Source organism: Malaclemys terrapin, chromosome 13 (genome assembly GCF_027887155.1).
Source record: "Malaclemys terrapin pileata isolate rMalTer1 chromosome 13, rMalTer1.hap1, whole genome shotgun sequence".
NCBI classification, from domain to species: domain Eukaryota; kingdom Metazoa; phylum Chordata; order Testudines; family Emydidae; genus Malaclemys; species Malaclemys terrapin.
Genome location: NC_071517.1, coordinates 34,685,455 through 34,707,631, shown reverse-complemented (window position 1 = coordinate 34,707,631; position 22,177 = coordinate 34,685,455). Strand labels below are relative to the sequence as shown.

Below are 22,177 nucleotides of genomic sequence, written 5' to 3'. Positions count from 1 at the left end.
CTCAAGGAGGACAGATGCATGATGCATTAGCTGAAAAGGAAGATCAAATCTAGGATTCAATCTCTGGTTGCATGGCTAATGCACATAGTATTGGCTGCATGACAGACAAATGGATTGGCACAGAGCCTTAGGTAGGGTGTGTAAGGAGGAATGGGAGGTGAAGTATGGTGTGCACCTATATTTGGGTCTGCCTGAAACTACCGCTATAGAGTGTTTTTTTCAAACTTCCAAGGGAATTTGCATGTCCAATTTCCATTAATTTCTGAGGCAGCGTGGACAGCATTTAAAATTGGAGCCTATATAACCATGGCCAATCATAGGGGAAATGAGGAAGAGGGTGTATCTGAACTGGGATGGAGATTTGATGTAGGGATATGAAGTAGGGTGGAGATAGCCAGAAAATGGGAATTTTTCCTGTGAGAATTTTTGCCACAGAAATTCCCATTGGATGTTTATCTGTTGAGGAAAATAGTTTTCCTGAAGGGCAATTGGAAAATAGAGTAACAGATTCAGATTTTTTTAAGGCCAGAAAGACTTTTTTAAGGGCAGTATGATCATCTAGTCCGATCTCCTGCATAATAAAGGCCAGAGAAGTACACCCAATAATTTCTGCAGAAAGCCCATATCTTCTAGTTCAGCTACAGGATCTATTTAAAACAGGGCTTTGGAGCTGTGCTCTGGCTCCAGAGCAAGCTCCAGGTAAAAACCTGCAGCTCCACTGCTCTGGAGCTGCTCCATGTTCCAGCTCCGGGCTTTGCTCCAAAGCCCTGATTTTAAAAAGGCTCAATTTAAAGACTTCAAGAGGGGGAGAATACATCACATCCCTAGGCAAGCTGTTCTAATGCTGGATTATCCTCACTGTCAACAATTTGCTACGTTTCCCCATTTCTGACTGTTTCCTACATTTGTCAGTTAGACAACAGTAAGAATGTGTGGAAAAAGAGCATTTTTTTTCCCCACTTTCTGACTCTCTCCAACTTTTGTCAATTACCAAAATGTGAGAAAATGTTACAGAGAGAAAGTAACATTTTCACTTGAAAGAGTTAACAGTGTAAACTTGAAAAGTTATTTTTTAAATGAAAGTGTTCTTTTCTCTTACATTTTTCCATATATGTATACAGAGAGAGAGAGGGAGAGAGAGAGTGTGTATTTGGAAATTGAGGTAAAATGCTCACTTTACCTATTTTTTCCCTGGAAAGGTATCTAGAGGAAAAATAGGGAAAATAGGCATTTAACCTCAATTTTCAAGAAATATGGTTAAAAAGAAATATGGTTAAAAAGTGTCATTAAAATGCAAAATTTCATTGCAAATTATTTTTTCCATGAAAAAGTCACTTTCAGTAAAATCCCATTAAAAAAAAATCAAAATATCAGATAGCGAGGAAGGGGCTTATGAACCTTTCTGACAAAGACATAATAAGATTTGGTACCCGGAAACTGAGTTTAGATAAATTCATCCTTGAAATAAGATGCAGTTTCCTAGCTGTGCAGATAATTAAATATTGAAACATTGGAATTCACTGGGAACTGGGCAGCTAACTCTCTTGGGCTCCTTTGAAAACCTCTGTGTAATGTATTATTCATGCAAAACATAGACAGTGCCGCAGTGTTGTTTATTGTGAGAGCTTATCTCATTATGGGGCCTCCGGCCATTTCCCCAAAGGTGCTTGGAAACTGATAATTTACCAGTGAATCTTCCTTCAGCATTTCAGTCATCCTGAAACAGTGAAGGCAAAAGGAAGTCAGACAGCATTCAAAGTAAAAGGGCTGTGTAGTTTTCACAGCATAATTCGTCCCTGGAAAACTCAGCCAAGGGAGTGAGGGATACATGGGCATTTCCATGATCTTCCCATATGGGTCTCATCATTCTTTTTAGAGTTCACCGTGAAGCAGGAGGTGAAAAGAGACCTTCATAATTGAAGAGAGAGCTGACTGTGCTAGAATGGTAAATTCCTTTAGATTCTTAGATAAACTGTAACATTTGTACAACTAAAATATCAGCTGACATGGAGATACCAGGATAGATAGCTAGATACTCAGCATTTCACAGGAATGGACTGATAGCGAGGATTTAACTGAATATGATATCATTCAAAGGTATTAATTTCCTCATTCTCTTTCATGTTTTATGAACCTGTACTGTATTGTAAATTTTCTCTTGATGCATTAGATGGCTTGGATGTCACAGTTTCCTGTTCAAAGTTGGAGTTAAGGGTATCATGGAGAACTATAATGGCACAAACACAGAGACACAAAGTCCTGTGTTGTTCAAAAACATGTACACATGCACATACACACAAACCCTGTGGAATTCTTTAAAACTGATGTAAATTTGGATTTTTCAGCCCCTCCCAGAGAATATTCAGTAGGGTGTTGTAGAACTGAACCCTATATGGAATACAGGACATGTTTATATTGCTCCCAATGTTATATTCTAACATCTTCTTGTCTTTACCATTCTTCTTGTTTTTGTCATTGCAGGCTGAGCACAGTTTATACAAGAAGAAGATGGGAAATCAAACCACCATGATAGAGTTCCTTCTCCTGGGATTCTCTGATGTTCAGGAGCTGCAGATTTTACACTTTGCAGTGTTTCTAGTGATATACCTGGCAGCTTTGTTGGGGAACTTTGTCATCATCACAGTCGTAGCTGTCAATCACCACCTTCACACCCCCATGTACTTCTTCCTCAGCAACTTATCATTCATAGACCTCCTCTACATCTCTGTCACTGTCCCCAAATCTATGGTCAATTCCCTGTGCAACACTAGAGTGATCTCTCTCCCTGAATGTGCTGGACAATTGTTTTCATTTGTTTCCCTGATAGCTACTGAACTAATTTTCCTCACTATTATGGCATTTGACCGCTATGTTGCAATATGCAAATCTCTGCACTATACGATCACTGTGAATAAGAATCTGTGTCTTAAGTTAGCCTGTGGGTCATGGGTGGGCTGTGGATTGTATTCCGCTTTGCACACTGTAAGTACATTTTCGCTGCCCTTCTGTGGTTCGGTTATCAACCAGTTCTTCTGTGATATCCCCCCACTGCTGAATCTCCATTGCTCCAAGGACAATATTAGTGAAACTGTCATGATCGCTCTTGGCCTTTGTTTGTGTTTCAGCTGTTTTGCTTTAATAGCTGTGTCTTATGTTAAAATCTTCTCTGCCATCCTGAAAATACCTTCCATTCAGGGTCGGCATAAGGTCTTCTCCACTTGTCTGCCCCACCTCATGGTCGTCACTTTATTCCTCAGTACGAGCATTTTTGTCTATATAGTGCCCACCTCCAACTCGCCATCTAAGCAAAACCTGGTAGTGGCTGTTTTCTATACTGTGCTGCCACCACTGATTAACCCTTTCATCTACAGCCTGAGAAACCAAGAGATCAAAAAGGCCCTGGGAAAACTGATTGGGAGAAATTTTCATCCTAACAATAAAATGTCCATCCCTGAAGAAGAGCTCTGTGTAAGCTCGAAAGCTGTGTAAGCTTGTCTCTCTCACCAACAGAAGTTAGTCCAATAAAAGATATTACCTCACCCACCTTGTCTCTCTAATATCCTGGGACCTACACGGGTACAACAACACTGCAAACAGCCCTCATAGGTCAGTTTCCAGGATTGTGTCTTCCTCCTGCTTCTCCGACTTCCATCACCATCACCACCCTCACTGGGAGATGGGATAATCCAGTGGTTAGAACAGTGACTTGGGAGACCCTGGATCAGTTCTCTGCTCTGGCACAGAGTTTCTAGCCAAATCACTTATAGTGACATTTTTAAAGATATTTAGGCACCTCAAGAAGTAGATAGTAACCTGATCAGGTTTTCAAAAGAGCCCAAGAATTCAATGGAAGGTGACTAAGTACCTTTGAAAAATCTATTGATTTTAATGGGCGTGCCTAGATACTTTTGAAAATCTGATCTACATCTTTAGATAGCTTTACTCTTCTTCTTACTCTTAATCTCTGTGGCCAGATTTACAAAGGTATTTAGGTGCCTAATGATGCAGAGCAGTGCCTAATGAAATTTACAAAGGTGTCTTTGCAGTTTAGGTGCCTAACTCCCATTGAAAGTAAATAACTTTTTAAATCTGGCCTTCAGTTCCTCACCTGAAACGTGGGGATAATTGTCCTTCTCTACCCCACGGATGTTGTTAGAATAAATACATTAAAGACTGTGAATTGTGCTAATATTATAATAGTTCTATGGTTGAAGAGAAAAGCTTGAAAATGTGATGCAAAGGCATCCTAACTGTTCAAAAACAGATGGCAAATACGAAGCAAACAAAATATATTATTCTTTCAAAAATCTCATGAATTTTAAGCCAATCTCATGATTCTTTTGGAGCCTGATTCATGAATTGTGAAGACTTGCCCTTGGCAATAATAGTAACTTAGCTAGATCGTTACTGTTGTGTTATACTACACTGTCTACCCATGTTTAACCCCCTGTAGGATAGGATCTGGAAATGAACCTGAAGGAGTTAGGCACATCAGTCCCATTGAAACCAGCCATAATTATTAGAATCTATATGCTATCACAGGTCAGATTTCCAAAAGCACCAAAATGAGCTAGGCAACAAGTCTTATTGAAAGACAATGGGGCTTATACTCCCAACTCACTTAGGCACTTGATAAATGCTACCCTGTCCTACTTTACTTGCATGGAAACAATGGGACTTTTGCCTCTGATTTCAATGGGAACAGGGTCAAGACCCTACGGATACATCTGCATGGCAAAAAAAAAAAAAAAAAAAAAAAAACAGCATTGAGTCTCAGAGCCTACAGACTCAGGCTTCTGGGGCTTGTGCTATGGTGCTAAATATAGCCATGTAGCCATTCCCACTTGGGCTGGAGCTCAGACTTTGACACCCAGGGAGGGGGATGGGTTTCACAGCCCAAGCGGGAACAGCTATATGGATATTTTTAGTGGTGCATTGGAATTGGGTAGTATCGCTTTAAATAGTTTGTGGGCACACTAGTGGTGCTCACTGTGTTCTCTGTTTCAGAAGCCACTAGAACCCAGCCAGAGCAGAATCGTGTGCATGTAGATAGGTCTTGCATAGTGTACATAATTAGTAGACATGGTTATTTGGAGCTCACCATGCCTGTTTGTTTTTGTGTTGTGTCTTTTGCTCTTTATACAGGTGTAATATAAAGGGCGCAATCACAACTCTCTCTCCGATCATATAGTGAGAGACATGGACCCCTGCCTTCATTCCACAAATCATGCCAGTGCTGATTTCCCATTTCTAACATGTTCTAACATGCACCTTCATGTTTTCTCCCATGAAACCCTTCAAGCAAGGGAGGAGCTCCCCACCCGCAAAGCCACCTCAGATCCCTTCCTTACATGTTCCCTGCCATGACACTTGAAAAAGCACTTAACAATGGTTAGACAGCGGGTTTGCTGTGGCAGCTCTTTCTCATGCTGATCAGAATAGTCTCGTTGTTTCACATGTCTAATAATAGGCTGGGCAGAATTCTATTTTTATTTTTTTAATAATTTTGATGAATAATATCAGTGTTGATAACGACAGTAGATGTTGAGTTTCAAAGAGCTAAAGTTTTATCACCATTAAAACACACATTGTCTACATTAGAGGTCAAAATATACAAAGTAAATAACTTTACATTAAACTCTGAGAATTTCTCAAGCAGCATTTCTCTTCCTTTGCTTAGCTGTAAATTTTGATTATTATCAATGGAAATATTTTTTTATTTGGTTTGTATGTGTTCAGTGAAATCAATGTTTACTGACATTTACCGATGAAATTCGAATCCTTCCAAGCCTAGTCTTAGGGTATGTCTACACCACACTCTAAACCTGGGGCTCAGATTCAGGTTTCAGTCCAACCCAGGCCCACCTCCTGGAAGTGCTACAGGATCAGAGCCTGAGCCCCACTGAGACTCAAGTCCAAGCCCTGTCATTTTGCAGTGTGGATGCAGCTCAAGCCTCAGTCCCGAGTCAGAAGGTCTACATGGTGCAGCATGGATACGTTAGCATGGCTGTGAGACCTGGGTCCAGCAATTGCAAACCCAGGCTTATGATGCAGTGTGGGTCCTCAAGCATGGGCTTGGAAATGCCGACCCACAAGCCTGGGTCCCCAATGGGGTGTAGTCATACCATTAGATTGGACACTCTGCAGGTCAGGGAATGTCCCTTTGAGATAGGGTCCTGGCCTACAGGAACTAATCGTCATCCTAATACTGCAACCACTGTTGTAACTTGTGATACAGCGACTAGTACAACTTTTCCTACCACTATTGAAGATGAAAGTGGTGCTAAACTAACAAAAAGTACACACAACATGACTAAAATTCCCTTGCTGTCCCACCCTCACCCTGTTCCCGCTAGTGCCCATTATACAGAATAGCCGCCCCTTCCCCACCCCTCACCCTCTGCTGCCCTAGTGCCCATTGTGCAGGCTAGCCACCCCTTTCTCTTGTTAGTGCTGCGGAGAGTTGTTAAGGCTGCTAAGTTGTTCCGGCTGCTCAGTGCTGCTGTTCTTGGAGCTCTGGTGTCAGCTGCACGAGCAGAGGAAGCAGGTTGCCTATTCAGGAGACCTCAATGTTACTCATAAAGAAAGACCACAGGCTCGGTTGGATGGTGAAGGCCCTCGGACAGGTTTATTGTTGATGAAGCCCATCACTAGCACCCTGACTCAATGGTTACAAGTTCACTAACACATATATGCCCGTGACAATGTTACCGGCTCAGTCAGGACACCATAGTCCTGTCTTCTAGGCCAACACAAAGATGCCCCTCCTGGGATATCTCCTTTTATACATTGATACAAACAAATTATGTTTTACACTCCAGACGTTAGTTACCACCCTTGTCCTTGTACCTGCTAGTTTGAACAAAACATCCTCACCCATTATCCTGTCATTCCCTCCTTTTCTTACAAGGGGTCGATGTGTTCTTGTACCATCTCTTAAGAATGTGTTTACATAGTTATTTGAGAGATCTGTACGTTTCTGAACCATCCTCTCTGGTCAGGAATGTTTTTACTTGGTTAGCTGGCACCTGGTGCATTGCTATTTTGCCAGAGCCAGGCCTACTCTGGTTCCTAGCCTTTGATTCATACTGGTTCTCATGCATAGGGCTCCAGCAAGGCCTACAGCCACCAGCATCCATTATACATTGTGACTCCTTATCTTTGGTACCATCTTACAACCAGTATAAACCTCTCTTTACCATGTGTTACTGTTCTCTGCCATTTCATTTACTGATTAATTTACAGGGCTTTGTAAATAAAGCACTTTTTTTTTTTTTAATTCACTGTGTCTTTTTTGTTCTCTGTTCTGTGAGATGAGTTGATGAGTTGATTTCTATTGATTTTGTTTTGTTTTATATTATTTTAAGTTTTATTACTATTGGAGGAGACCAAACATTTTGAAACAGAAAAAAAATCCCCCCAAAATGGTCTTTCATAAATGTGTGGTGTGAGTGTGTAAAAAGTTGTGGACATTTTAATTTTTTAGGGTTTTTTTTTTTTTTTTTTTTTTTTTGCAATTAGTTTTATGTATATAATTTTTTTATTGAAGTAGTTGTTTTTTTACCTGAGCAGTTTCAGTAAATGAAAAATTGTGCTAACCATTTTGAGAATTATTTTGAATATAATTTCACTTAAATATTATAAAAAAGAAAACAAAAAAAAACCCATCATTAGCAATTCAGTACAACGTTTAATCAAAAAAAAAGACAAAAACGGGACCATTTCATTGTTCAAACTGAAAACAATGTCTAGATTTTTATTGTATATTGTTGTAATTTTTTTTTCATGTTTTCACCAATTCTACTGAACATAGATGGGAAAACACAAAGCAGAGAACTTTATCCCCCAGATAATATTGAGAATCCTCCAGGACGGGAAATTTGCCCCTTTCATTGCAAACACAATTTCCCCATGAAAACTTTTCTCAGAGCCCCCTTCACATCTTTGTTCCTCAGGGTGTAGATCAGTGGATTCATCATGGGGGTTACTATGCTGTAAAGCACCGAGATCAGTCTGTCATTGTCCAGTGAGTAGCTGGAGATGGGCCGGACGTAGGTGAAGATGGAGCTTCCGTAGTACATCAGGACGATGGTCAGGTGAGATGCGCAGGTGGAGAAAGCTTTGAGTCTCCCCTCTGTGGAGCATATCTTCAGGATGGTGGAGATGATATAGACATAAGACAGGACTATGCACAGGAACGGGGTCCACCCGATGAAGACCCCGATGGCGAGCAGGATGATCTCATTGAGGGAGGTGTCCCCACAGGAGAGTTTGAGGAGGGGTGGGATGTCACAGAAGAAGTAATTGAGCTGGTTGGCCCCGCAGAAAGGCAGCCGGAAGGTGAAAAATGTGTGCACCACAGAGTTGAGGAAGCCGCTGGCCCAGCAGGCACCAGCTAGCTCGAGGCAGACAGCTTTCCTCATGATGACCAAGTAGTGCAAGGGGTTGCATATCGCCACATAGCGGTCATAAGCCATCACAGCCAGGAGGATGCACTCTGTGCCCACAAAGGAGAGGAAAAAATAGAGCTGCATGATGCAGCCTGCATAGCTAATCCTCTTCCTTTCTGCCAACAGGTGCACCAACATCTGGGGGACATTGGTGGTGGTGTAGCAGATGTCCAGGAAAGAGAGGTTTCCCAGGAAGAAGTACATGGGGGTGCGGAGCCGGGGATCTGTGCAGACAATCACGATGATGGAGATGTTCCCCACCAGAGTGCAGAGGTAGGTGACCAAGAAGACGCTAAAGAACAAGAACTGCAGCTGCTGGAGGTTGGAGAACCCCATGATGATGAATTCAGTTGGGGCAGTTTCATTTGCCATTTCTTCAGAGCTGAGAGGGATGACTCTAAAGGGAATAAATGTAAGGAATGAGGCTAAGGTTTTCAAAGCCACCTAAAGGATTTGGATGCCCAGTCCTCGTTACAGTTTATGGGAACTGGGCATCTAAATCTCTTAGGTGGCTTTTGGAAATCTCAGATTTAGGTTGTTTGTGAACTTGGACAGAAAATTTTAGGGGATAATTTCATCTTAAATTGTGCAATATAAAGGCAAGAAAGTGTATCTGTGTGTCTCTACATTTGTGTGTTTGATTGCATGATTGTGTTTGTTACTGTATCTGTGTGTGTGTGCGTGCACGCGCTGTGTGTGAGTGCGTGAGTGAGTGTGTGTGAGAGTTTTATTTTGTGTGTGTGTATATATTTGATTGGGTGTATTGTTGTGTATGTTTGCCATTGTGTGTATGACTACAGTAGTGCCTATTTTCTATTTATATATGGTTGTGCTGTGTGTGGTGTTGTTCGTGTATGTGATTCTGTGTGATTGTGGTAGTGTCTCTGTGTTCATTTGTGTATGTATACAGTTATGAATGTTTGCTGATTTGTATTTAGATGTTTGTGTGTTCAATTGTGTGTGCTTTTGTGTGATTCTGGTAGCACCTGCACATGTGCGTTTCAATGTGTATGTATATGATTGTGTGCGTTATGTGTGTATGTTTTTGTGTGTGTATTTGTGGTAGTGTCAGTATGTGTGTTTAATTGTGTTTGTGCATGTGTAAGTGCAGTAGCGTATATTTGTGGTTTCTGTGTCTGTATATGTTTGAGCATGTCTGTGCTCTTGTGTGCTTAGCTATTTCTACTCAATACAAATTTGGCTGCAGACCTAAATTCATCATTGATCGAGGAGAGGATAACCCCATCTATAACTCTGTGAGGAGAGAATGCGGTTTCAATTCTAGTCAGGTCAATACAATAGGAATCCTGTATCAGAACATTCCCTCTATACAACTCTGGTATTAAATTCATAAAGCTCCACAAAACTCTCCCATCGCTGGTGTGTTTCATACCAACCTTTCCCACTACCACCTCCATGGATTTTCTGTGCCACCTCCGAGCCAGCCAGCACACACCATTTCCTCATCTACATCCCATCTGGGCCCGTACCCAGGTACATCACTAACTATGACACACATAAACCTAATAACACTTTTCAGCGGTAGAAGACAGAATCAACTAGTTCCCCTTATCTCCTGCTAATCACTCACTCACTCCTATCTAATTTATCTATCGCCATCATCATGACTAGATTAGTCTCTTTCTTTCTTTCCAGGCATGTCTGTCTATTTCTTACTCTCTTTTTATGTCCTTCCTGACTGTGGCCACCCCCCACTCTCTCCTCCTCACCTAATTAATATCCCTCTCCCACCCTGCCATAAAGCACCCAAGCCCCAGGACTTTCATACGGCCGCTGAGGTCTTATCTGCATGGACACTTAGTGCACGGCAGCAGTGTTCAGATGGACACTTGTTACACTGCAGGCTAGTGTGGGGTAGATTTACACCCTTCACTAACAGTCCCCTAATGTGCTTTGATCTAGCCTGCTTTGCAACGGGAGTAGCTCAAAGTGCACTCGGGAGCTATTAGTGTGTGGCAGCAGCATCCAGTCAGATACTTAGTACACCCAGCTTGCTGCAAACTAAGTGTTCATTTAGACGAGATGTGACACTCATACTAAGGCTAGGTCTACACTACCCGCCTGAATCGGCGGGTAGAAATCGACCTCTTGGGGATCGATTTATCGCGTCCCATCGGGACGCGACAATCGATCCCCAAATCGGCGCTCTTACTCCACCAGCGGAGGTGGGAGTAAGCGCCACCGACAGAAAGCCGCAGAAGTCGATTTTGCCGCCGTCCTCACAGCGGGGTAAGTCGGCTGCGATACGTCGAATTCAGCTACGCTATTCACGTAGCTGAATTTGCGTATCTTAAATCGACTCCCCCCTGTAGTGTAGATGTACCCTTAGTCAAGTTAGGTTGAGTTCACAGGAACCATAGATTTCTTTGGGATGCAGGGACCTGGCAGTCACAAGGGAGGGATATGAACTGCAGAATATGGGGCTGCCCAGCTGAGCAGAAGCCCAGCTACAATATTTAATATGGCATTGGGGAGGTCCAGGTTGGATATCAGGAAAAACTATTTCACTAGGAGGGTGGTGAAACACTGGAATGCATTACCTAGGGAGGTGGTGGAGTCTCCTTCCTTGGAGGTTTTTAAGGCCCGGCTTGACAAAGCCCTGGCTGGGATGATTTAGCTGGGAATTGGTCCTGCTTTGAGCAGGGGGTTGGACTAGATGACCTCTTGAGGTCCCTTCCAACTCTGATATTCTATGATTCTATGATTGAGAGTTGGCACTGGGTAAAGGGGTGGATTTTTAAAGACAAAGGGTGCCTTTGAAATGGGAGCTGGAGGTCTAACTATCCTTTATGCCTTTAAAAAATCTCCCCCCATGACTAAGATTTTCAAAGCTGCCCAAAAGATTCTGAATTGCCCAATTTAAGTCACCTTAAAGGGACATGATTCTTCAGCACTTTCTGAAAATCAGCCCTCTTTAAGGCATCACACATTAGAAAACTGAAAATTGAGGCATCCAAATCACTAAGGTCCAAATGATTTCAATGGGTGTTAGGCACCTAGATCTTTTGAAAATCCCATGAGGTGCCTAAATACCTTTAAGGCCAGAATTTTCAAAGGGAGATACGGGCCAGTTTTTTAGTCATCAACATACATACACAACAGTCTGACACAAACAAATCTACAGATATAAGTAGACATTGAATTGCAGAGATGTGGGGCTGGAAGAGATCTCAAGAGGTTATCTAGTCCAGCTCCCAGTGCTGAGGCAGGACCAAGTAAACTCAGATCAGTTGTGACAGGTGTTTGTCCAACCTGTTCTTAAAAATCTCCAGTGATGGGGATTCCACAACCTCCCTAGGTAACCTGTTCCAGAGCTTAACTATCCATAGAGCTGGAAAGTTTTTCTTAATATCTAACCTGAATCTCTCCAGATGCAAACTACACTGATTCCTCCTTGTCCTACTCTTAGTGGACATGGAGAAGAATTGATCACCATCCTCTTTGAAACCACCTTTCACATATTACACAGCATAAATACAAACACAAGGACATAATGAAATAATGACCTGAAGAAGAGCTCTGTGTAAGCTTGAAAGCTTGTCTCTCTCACCAACAGAAGGTGGTCCAATAAAAGATATTACCTCATCCACCTTATCTCTATAATGAAATAAATGAAATGTTGTTACGCTCTAGAAAAGGCTTCCAAGGGTGGCAGTGGAATCCCATCACTGGAGGTTTCTAAGATGAGGGTGGACAAACATCTGTCAGGGATGGTCTAAGTTTACTGCCTCAGCACAGGGGGCTGGATTTGATGACTTCCCAAGGTCCTTTCCAGAGCTATGATTCTATGACACACACATGAGCACAAAGACACAATCTACAAACACAGATCCTCAGACCTTGTGTGGGATTTTTAAAAGTGCCTAGAAAAACAGAGATATAAGTCTCTGGAGTTTTATGTGACTTGTGCTCCTTACTCACTTGGTTTCTTTGGAAAATCCCCCCAAAAAACAATTAAACATACACAGATGAACGTACATTCACAACAGAATCTCGCACACAAACCTATAGTCAATCACAATGACATACACACACACAGATGAGCAGACAAATGCAGTTAGACACACACTTAAGAACATGCAAAAAAAAAATGATTAACCCAGGTATATGACCATAAAAACACAATGACACAAAGCTGCAAACAGAATCACACACACAAACCTACAAACAAAATAAAACACACAAATATGATCACACAAACATGATCTCACCCACACAGAACTACAAACACATCCATATAAATTCCAGACAATTACAGTTCTAGACATATACACACACAAAGAGAGTAAAGAAAACAGACAAACACATGTACCAAACAAACTGTACACAAACTCAGACAAACACACACTAACCATATTAAATCAGGTCCCTAAACTGGTATAATTCAGCATAGCCCCTTTGGAGTCAATGGGCCAGATTCCCTGCTTGCATAAATCTGTGTAGCTCCACTGACTTCAGCGTTTGCTGTACTGCTTTATACAACTTAGGATCTGGCCAGCTGGCTTTGATTTGCTTCAGACATGATCTATGGGAAATGCCAGTGGAATAGAGAAACAGAGAATCTACACACACACTCAGACACCCCTAATGTCCTCAATAAAAATCCCGGCCTAATTCACCTAGATAGAAGTGAATGGCACAACCTAAGCAGGATTCCCAAAGTGCCACACTGCGATTACTTATATACGTTTTCATGACCACGAGGTAATTATCCCCAAAGATTTTCTGCCGTGATGTTGCCAAGAAACTCCAACTGCCCTTAGTAACAAGAGAGGAAAGAAATCAAACATTCAGAATCCTGCAAGGAACATCTGGCTCTATTTCCCACAGGGATGGATTTGCAGCTGGAGATCTTAGATTACAAGAGATTTAGACTCAAGGAAACAGAGAGTCACTTTGGACCAAATTTTTAGAGGTATTTAGGTACATAGACAGATTTTCAATGGGTATTAGATACCCAGATGCTTTTGAAAATCCCACTAGGTGCCAAATATCTTTAAAAATCTGGCCCTTTGTGTCTGAACAAAGTTGCAAAGAACAGCTGTACCATCCTGGTCCCTGTTGTTGCTTTGCAGTATTTGTGCCATGGAATAAATGCCACCTTGAGGTAATATTATGAAATGCTAATGCACCATCAGGACTCAAGACATTGACAGGAAGGTGCACCAGGGATACTTTTGATCCTGTGTGACAGTATTTGCTATCCTGGGCCAACTATCAAGCCTGGTTTAACACATTTCTCTCTCTCGCTCTCTCCCTTTCCAAATTCTGCACCCCTTCTGCATGCTGAAGGGCGGGGAAGATGTTTCTTCTCTCTCTTCTTCCTCCTGAATGGTGAGTGCTTTCTCCTTCCCCCCTGTTTTCCAACCCTTCCTAGGACCTGAATTTCTCACTTCAGTATGGAATTGATCCAGTGACCATGGAAGTAATTGGAAAGGCTCCCATTGGGTTGTGTGATGCCTATTATATGAATATCCTCATTTAATACCAGGCACTCAAGTTCACTCATCTTAGTACTTCTAGCATCTGTGTACAAGCATTTATAATATTTGTCAATATTTAGTTGTTTGCCTTTATGTGATGTAATTGAATGGGACTCTTCTTCATTTGTCTGTTTCTCTTCACCTCCTACCTGTGCTTTATCAATTTCTATCCTCTCCTCTTTACTAGGACATAAAGAACCCCCATTAATAGATCCTCCTCTAAGGGATGTCTCTGTCTGAACCATGTACTCTTCTGTAGCTTTCAGCTTTCACCCAGACCTTGGTGTAAGAACTCCTCTGTGACCTTTTTAATTGTACATGCCAGCAGTCTGGTTCCATTATTGTCTTGGGTGGAGCCCATCCTTCCTCTATACTCTGGTCCTTTCCCAAAAGATTCCCCAGTGTCAAACAAACCTAAAATCCTTCTCCCAACACCATCATCTCATACACGCATTGAGATCCTGCAGTTCTGCCTGACTGATTGGCCCTGTGTGTGGAACTGGAAGCATTTCAGAGAATGCTACCATGGAGGTCCTGGACTTTAATCTCTTACCAAGCAGACTAAATTTGGCATCCAGGACCTCTCTTCTACCTTTCCCTATGTCACTGGTACCTACATGTACCACAACCACGGCTTCTCCCCAGCACTGCACATAAGCCTGTCTAGATGTCTGAAAGGGTCAGCAACCTTCACACCCAACCAATTCACCATGCGGTTCTCCCGGTCATCGTAAACCCAGCTATCGATATTTCTAATAATCAAATCCCCTGTTACTAAAACAACAAGGAGTCTGGTGGCACCTTAAAGACTAACAGATTTATTTGGGCATAAGCTTTCGTGAGTAAAAACCTCACTTCTTCGGATGCATCCCCTGTTACTGTTACCTATCTCTTCCTAATAACTGGGTTCTCCTCCCTTGTAGGGGTATCATCAGTGCAAGAGGATACCATGACATCATCTGGAAGAAAGGTCCCAACTATGGGATCATTGCCCTCCACTCGGGCTTGATGTTCTCCTTCCCCAAGACTTTCATCCTCCTCAACAGCATCGAGGCTCTCAGACTGGAGGTGGAATGGCTTTATTGTGTCCACACAGATGGAATGAAGGAACATATTACTGATTTTCTTAATCCTATCAGAGAAATCCCCACAGGATGGAGGAGAAAAATTCCATTATTGCCTCAGAAGACTAAAACCAGGTGAGTGTCATCTAATGTTTATTATATCCTTCACCCTGGAAATTCAATCTCACTTTGCATGTACACTTGTGGAGAATTGATATTGGTGAAAACGATGTGAACAGTTGCAGAGTTGTTCAATTCATTGCATTTAAATTACAATATTATGCTGTGTAACATTTCAGTGGTTATTTGTCCTCAGAGATGAACATTTGCACCTTATTTCCTGTTTGAGTTTTGCTGACTTCTATTTCCAGGTGCTGGATCTTGTTTTGTCTTTGTCTGCCATAATAAAGAGCCCTCCACTATATCTTCTCTTCATGTGAATACGTATAGATGGTACTCCAGTCAAGATAGATAGCTATCTGAACTAAAAGGTGGGAGAGGTACAGCTGTGAGAACTTCCTACCTCAAATCCTGTGTGGTGCTGAGTACCTGTTACTCCCCTTGTTTTCAGAGGGACAGATACTCAATAAGGTTAGTGTTGTTAAGTGCTGAAGTATGTTATTGCTCCTGCAAAGTTGTTACTGTTTTGGAGCTCTGATGTCAGAGGCACTAGCAGACAGTGCAGCATGTTAATTCAGCAGACCTCGATGTTACTCATAAAGACAGACCACAGGCTCAGGTCGGTGACAAAGGCACTCGGCCAGCTGTATTGGCCTCAAGGCACAGTTCTAGCATCCTGGTTCTGTGGTTACAGGTACACTAACACACGAGTGCCCAGTGCCAAGGAGTGGCTCAGTCAGCAGCGGGAATTTCTACTGTCCCTCGGCTACACAGAGGTTTGAACTGAGGTACCCTAACATTTATAGACTGAGACAGCCTTATGTCCCACCTCACATGTTTCATGACATCTGCTTGTTACCTCCTCTTGTACCTTGCTCCAGGTGTCTCGGGCAAAGCATCCCTATTCATCACTTCTGTCGAACCCTCTTATCTGGTGTTAGGTCAGGACGTACCTGGGCTAAACTTTTGGAGTCTGTTCACACACATACCCAGTGTCTATTGCTTCCTAGGGGTGCCTGTGTGTTAGCATAATGCAGTGGTTTGCATATTACAAAATATGAATCACAAGACATTGAGGCTAGCAGATAACATTCTGTAGATACAAGACCACTAAACAAATTGAACTGCACAAAACAGCTGCTAACAGAAATGGTTTTGTGCTCAGTCAGGAGACTGACCAGCATACTGGGCAGGATGGTGGAGGTGTAGCAGGTCTCCAAGCAGGACAAGTTCCCCAGGAAGAAGTACATGGGGGTGTGAAGGTGCTGATAAGTCACAACTAGCATCACAGTAAGGATGTTCACAGCCATGGTCACAATGTACCTCGCTAGAAACATCAGGAAGAGAAAAATCTGCAGCTCAGGGAGATCCCCAAATCCTAGGAGGATGACATATGTGATGGTCATTTATATATGTGATTTCCACATTCTATATTTATTATGGTTTGCGTGTAAGAGGGAATAAAACAAACTCTGAAACAAAACTCAAGGAATCAAAACTTTTAGTATTTTAATATAATGTTAACATTTTAATTCCAAATTGTTCAAAAGCTGTCTTCCATTGCAGGTTACCAGCCCAATGGCTGGCTCAGGAAGCCAGACTGGGAAGGTTAATTCTAGTGTCTCTGCTGGTGGAGACATCTGAACTTTGTTTTTATATATTCATAGATGTATAGATTCCAAGCTCAGAAGGGCCCATTGTGATCATCTAGTCTGACTGATAACACAGGCCCTAGAACTTCCCAAAAAATAAATCCAAGAGCAGATCTTATAGAAACAAAAAAGTCAGCCCAAATTTCTTTGAATTGTTAGGGCATTCCCTTTTTAGGGAATGTCAGTCATTCTTTAGCTGCGAGGTCAGCCATATCATTGAGCCAGGCACCAATATTTGGAGAGGATCGACTTCTCCATCACTGGCAATTTTTATATGAAAATTGGATGTTTTTCTAAATGATCTACTGTAGTTCAAACAGGGATTATTTTGGAGCATTTTTATGGCCTGTGTTATACAGGAGGTCAGACTAGGTGATCACAATGATCACTTCTGGCTTAAAGATGCTATGAAAACCCTTCAAGACCAAGTATTCTCTGTCAAGTATTCCTGATGCAATTTTTTCCTATTACTTTTATATTAAATGTTAGGGAGTTTGAAAAAAAAAATACTTCAGATAATTATAAGGGGTTGCCCACCCCTTTTTACCCAACTTCATAAAAAGGCATGTGGTTGGACTGAAATGTGTTTACATGACCAAATAGAAGTGACCCTGACAATTTTCTCTTGCCTAATTCTTGCTAGGAGCACACAGCTTTTTCTTTGGTGTTCTCGCTACCATCACCTATGCCACTGTCTATTCAGAGGTAGGTTACTGGTGTAAAAAGTGGAAGCACTCTTGGGGTATATGAGAATGATGTAAAAAGGTCCCATTGAATTTTAAAAGCATCCTTTTTTCATTGTGTAGATAGGGCCATGAAGAGAAGAGAGTCTTATTGTAGGTGTACGTCAGACATTCTGTTATGTACATCGGTTGCTGGATAGAATTTATTCTAACCTCTAACACCCTTAATGACTTGAGGCATGCATACCTGATACCACCTGTCACCCCTCGTGAGAGTAGAAGGTACATGTGCTCCATCATCTGCATTGGTTGCTGGCTTTCTGGATAGAATGTAAAGATGTTTGCTCTACTCCTATATTGTAGGTAGAACCTATAAACTTGAGACGGTCTCTCTGTCTCATATTGATACAACTGCAGCCCGTGGAGAGATCATGCCACTACTCCTTGAAATAATACAGAGAAGCTGCTGGAAGAGTATTCTTCACAGGGAGGCTGGATTTAAGGGCAGGTGATCCAGACGACTGACAGGGATAAATCATGCAGGCAAATTGTGCATCAAAGTCATGAAATGGGCTACAAATGCAATACAAATAAGGTATTCAAAAGTTTATCAAATGGAGGGGGCGCCAAAGACGCTCCTTGCCTGGGGCACCATTTGGTCTAGGGCCAGCCCTGTCCATAGGGGCCATACATTGCTGGAATTCACTTCCTCACGTGATATGAAATAGCCTGAATCTGTTGAGATGGGGAGGGCTTATGGAATTGGGCATTGATCTGCTATTGGGTTTTGAGGCTCATAATCTAAAGCTTCCTAAAGGGATTTGGACATACAATTCCTGGTGAGTGAATGGGAACTGAGCCCAAAGGTGGCTTTGAAAATCTTACCCTGACTGCTTTGATGGTGGCTGGGTCCTGTTGGGGAGGCTAGAAATTGTCTGGGATTTGTGTAAGTAATAGCAGAGAGTGCTGAGATTTGGAATAGTGCTTGTAAATCAAAAATGAGAAAGTTTCCTAAATTATCCCTATGCTCAATTCCAATTAATATTAATGGGGGAGGGATATCCAGTTTTCCTAGACAGCTTTGAAAATCTCAGTCCATCATAGCCTCAAACTGTGTTTCTGGACTGATGCGTCACTTAGCCACTATTATACTGGAGATTGTGATGTAGTTCAGTGGACTAGGCACCAAAATGGGAGTGCAAAGCTGTGGGCTTCATTTCTAACTTGTTTATGATCTTGGACCGGTCAATTCCCCTCTCTGTGCCTGAGTTTCCTCATTTATAAAATGGGGACACAGATACTGCTTAAAGTGGTTTGAGTGCTATAGATAATGAGTGCTTTTCTAGGTGCTAAGCACTACCATATCATTATTCTGCCATGCGACCAAGCACAGCTCTCCAGACACACATTCAAACATGAAGCTGAAACTGTCTCCCTCACTTGATCATCTCTGCTATTTTAATCCTCAACCAGTGCAGAAATGTTAACAAACTTGTTCTAACCTCCACCCCACTCCGACCCCAGTATTTCGTATTTGTTCATATTTCTCATAGACATTTTGCCTGGGATTTCCAAAATAATCAACACTGGTCTAATTCTGATCCCAATTAAATCACCTTTCAATATCCCACCTGAAATTCACTGGGAGTTGTGTGCCTGAATCTATTAGGCTCCTTGGAAAATCCTACTGCTCTTTCTGATTCTCCTACTGGAAAATTGATAGTACACTGATATGAATCGGCATTTCATGTGTCTTTTTGGCAGGGATATCAAACTCCAAAGTTTAAGCCTGATTGGTGATCCCTTATCAAACCTAATTGATATGTCACTCAGATACCATAATAAGGATAGAGAAATGTCAAAATAAATTCGGGTTTTTAATGGGAGCTAGGTGCCCTACACACTAAATCACGTTTAAAAATCCTGGCCTAGATAGGCATACAGGGCAACATTTAATTTGGACAGAAGGAGATAGATCTACCTCTCCATTCCAGTCCTATGAGACAACAGCACAGAGATGGTAGCTGAATTTCTGTTTGTGGATGAGATCACCCAGAGGTAAGATGTAGAAGGAGAAGAGGAAGGGACCAAGGAGAGAGCCCAACAGAATCCCCATAGAAAATTGGAGAGGGGATGATAAGGATCCTCTGAAGAAGCTGAAGCTGCTATTAGAGAGGCAGAAGGAGAACCAGGAGAGGACAGAGACATAGAAACCAAGGGAGGACAAGCTTTCAAGAAGAACAGCATGATCAGAGGCGTTGACGGTCTGACAGTTCAAAGAGGATAAGGATGGAGTACTGGTTCTGAGCTTTAGAGATCATTAGAGACTTTGGTGAGAGTGATTTCAATGGAGAGCAAGGGTAGAAGCTGGATTGGAGAGTATCTAGAATGGAACTAGAGAGGAACTACCATCAGTGATTGTTAATAGCACATTCAATGAGCTTAGAGATGAAAGGGAGAAGGATTGGAGAGGCAAGTGGAGTCAAAGATGGATTTTTTGGGGGGAGTGGGGGGTCAGGTGGGAGAGACTAAAGCATATTATATTGTGTGGGGGAAAGAGCCAGAGGAGAGTGAAAGATTATCACATTTTTTACTCACGTTTCTAACCTCTCAATATTTCTTTTTCCTGGCTTCAAGGCACTAACCCTAGAAAAAAGATTTTAAAGAGGTGGTGAAGAAAGACTCCTCACATATATTGCTGCTACTTCAGCTTGTCTAGCACTGTGTCTGAATTAACTATGAGTTTTCTGTGTATGTCTACCACTCGCTGAGGTGGGAAGTATCTTAGAAAGATTGTCTCTGCTATACCATGTTCAGCGGTATAGCAAAGACAGCTACTGTTCAACATATTTATTAATGATCTGGATAAAGGGGGAAACAATGAGGTGGTAAAATTTGCAGATGATACAAAACTACACAAGATAGAATGAGGAGTACTTGTGGAACCTTAGAGACTAACAAATTTATTTGAGCATAAGCTTTTGTGGGCTAAAACCCACTTCATCGGATGCATGCATTGGAAAAAATAGTAGGAAGATATATATACACAAAGAACATAAAAAAATGGGTGTTGCCATACCAACTGTAATGAGAGTAATTAATTAAGGTGAGCTATTAGGTGAGTTAATGCTATCATTGAGATGTATGGTGTTTAATTTAATTTCCTATATTTTAAAGGTAAAATAAAATAAAATTTGGTGAGTTAAATAAAACTTACTGTGATGGAGTTTGTAGATGACCCCTGATTTATAATGTGTTTCCTCCTGCAACTTCAATGTTCTTCTGATCAATAAGGGAAATGGATTGTTCTGCATTATAACTGGCCCTCTATCTATTGATCTAGCACTCTGTTGCTGTCTTCAGATGAGCTGTGTATAGCTAACTGTGGTCTTCACTAGCAGCAAAAGGGGGTAGCTTTGGGAAAGATCTATCCATATTCATTATTTAAGGGTTTGGGGGGGGACTCATTCCCTGGAGCCCTGCACAACTCAAAAGCGGAGGACCAGAGGCAAAACTTAACTTTTTTGTGCTGTGTGTGTGGTCTAAAATTTCACCAAACTAATGTGAAAACAGAGATACAGGGCAGAATGGCTAGTGCTCAATGGCTGAGTTCATGACTGGGAGCCAGGAACTCCTGATTTCTAGCTCTGGCCATGTGGAAATGATGCATGTGGTTCCGATCCATTGACACTGTGTTCTTATTTTTCTATCCAGACATTCTACATATCAGTTTTTTGTCAGAATTTTTGTTCTGCAGGAAATTTTGACATTTCAGTTTTCATTTTGGCTTGGAATAAAAACAAATTTTGAAATGTCGGAATTTCCCAAGGAATGTAAATTCCATGTTGCAACCAGCTCTAATCTCCACCTTGTAGCCTTTAAATTAATTTGGGGTGCAAAATGAATTTGTCACTAATAACAGTTTCATTCTTTGGTGGCTACTTAGAGATTAATAAGGAAGATGATTGGTGAGACACACAGAGATTGAGTTTTATTAATAACATGATCGACATAAGCAAAATCACAGAACTAGAAAAACAAGATGAGAATAACAGCCTAATCCACATCATCTATACTTATGAATCTATGGAGCTGTGGGTTCTTGTTTCTCAGACTTGTAAATGTTTGGTTTCACTGCTGGTGGAACAATGGAAAAGAACACAGAAATGAACACAACAGGTCATGATTCAGAGACAACACTGAAATGGGTATCATGTGATATAATAAAGCTAAGGAACATAGAAATAATGACCACATGTGGTGGGCAGATGGCAAAGGGTTTATACTGGCTTACATAGAAGGAACTCTGAACAGTAAACGTAGATATAGCCTGAGAGTGCAACATGAGGAATTATTTTTGCTTGGTGAAAATACCCTCCCTATCAATTTTCTCAGCACATTTTTTAGCTCCTTGTTTCTGTTGACCTGATTTTTAGAGGGCTGATTTATTATAGGCTCGCCAATGATCTGACCAGAAGATAATCAGATTCTTGTCCTAAAATCAGGCTACAGAATTAAATGTAGAGAGTTCAATACTTTGTAAGGACCCTGAGGGTGTGTTTCAAGAACACTCAAGCTGAGGACAAAGCAAAGCTTTAAAGATTTTTATTAAAATAAAGGAAAAAGTTACCAAAGCTCCAAACCACAGAACCAAAAAGAAATAATACAATTCTAGGGGGACCTGTGGTAACATTCCTTACAAGG

General features: G+C 41.6%; 2 protein-coding genes across 2 annotated transcripts; one reads left to right on the top strand and one right to left on the bottom strand.

Moving 5' to 3' along the window:
- Positions 1-306: 306 nt before the first annotated feature.
- On the top strand, positions 307-5,151 carry LOC128847986 (olfactory receptor 14A16-like). The gene is made up of 3 exons (XM_054047701.1): positions 307-366; positions 2,482-3,468; positions 5,146-5,151. The coding sequence occupies exons 1-3, from the start codon at positions 307-309 to the stop codon at positions 5,149-5,151; spliced, it is 1,053 nt and encodes a 350-aa protein (XP_053903676.1).
- Positions 5,152-7,889: 2,738 nt separating this feature from the next.
- Positions 7,890-20,114, bottom strand: LOC128848030 (olfactory receptor 5V1-like). The gene is made up of 2 exons (XM_054047751.1): positions 20,072-20,114; positions 7,890-8,847 (listed from the first exon to the last, which is right to left on the bottom strand). Exon 2 carries the CDS (start codon positions 8,820-8,822, stop codon positions 7,890-7,892), a length of 933 nt encoding a protein of 310 aa, XP_053903726.1. The 5' UTR covers positions 8,823-8,847; positions 20,072-20,114.
- Between the last annotated feature and the right edge of the window lie 2,063 nt (positions 20,115-22,177).

Excerpts from the sequence above, each read along its gene's own strand:
- LOC128847986 (XM_054047701.1), top strand. The coding sequence starts at position 307 with ATGGCCAATCATAGGGGAAATGAGGAAGAGGGTGTATCTGAACTGGGA. Across the intron at positions 367-2,481 it reads AACTGGGATGGAGATTTGAT|GCTGAGCACAGTTTATACAA; the intron begins GTAGGGATATGA and ends TTGTCATTGCAG.
- LOC128848030 (XM_054047751.1), bottom strand. The coding sequence starts at position 8,822 with ATGGCAAATGAAACTGCCCCAACTGAATTCATCATCATGGGGTTCTCC.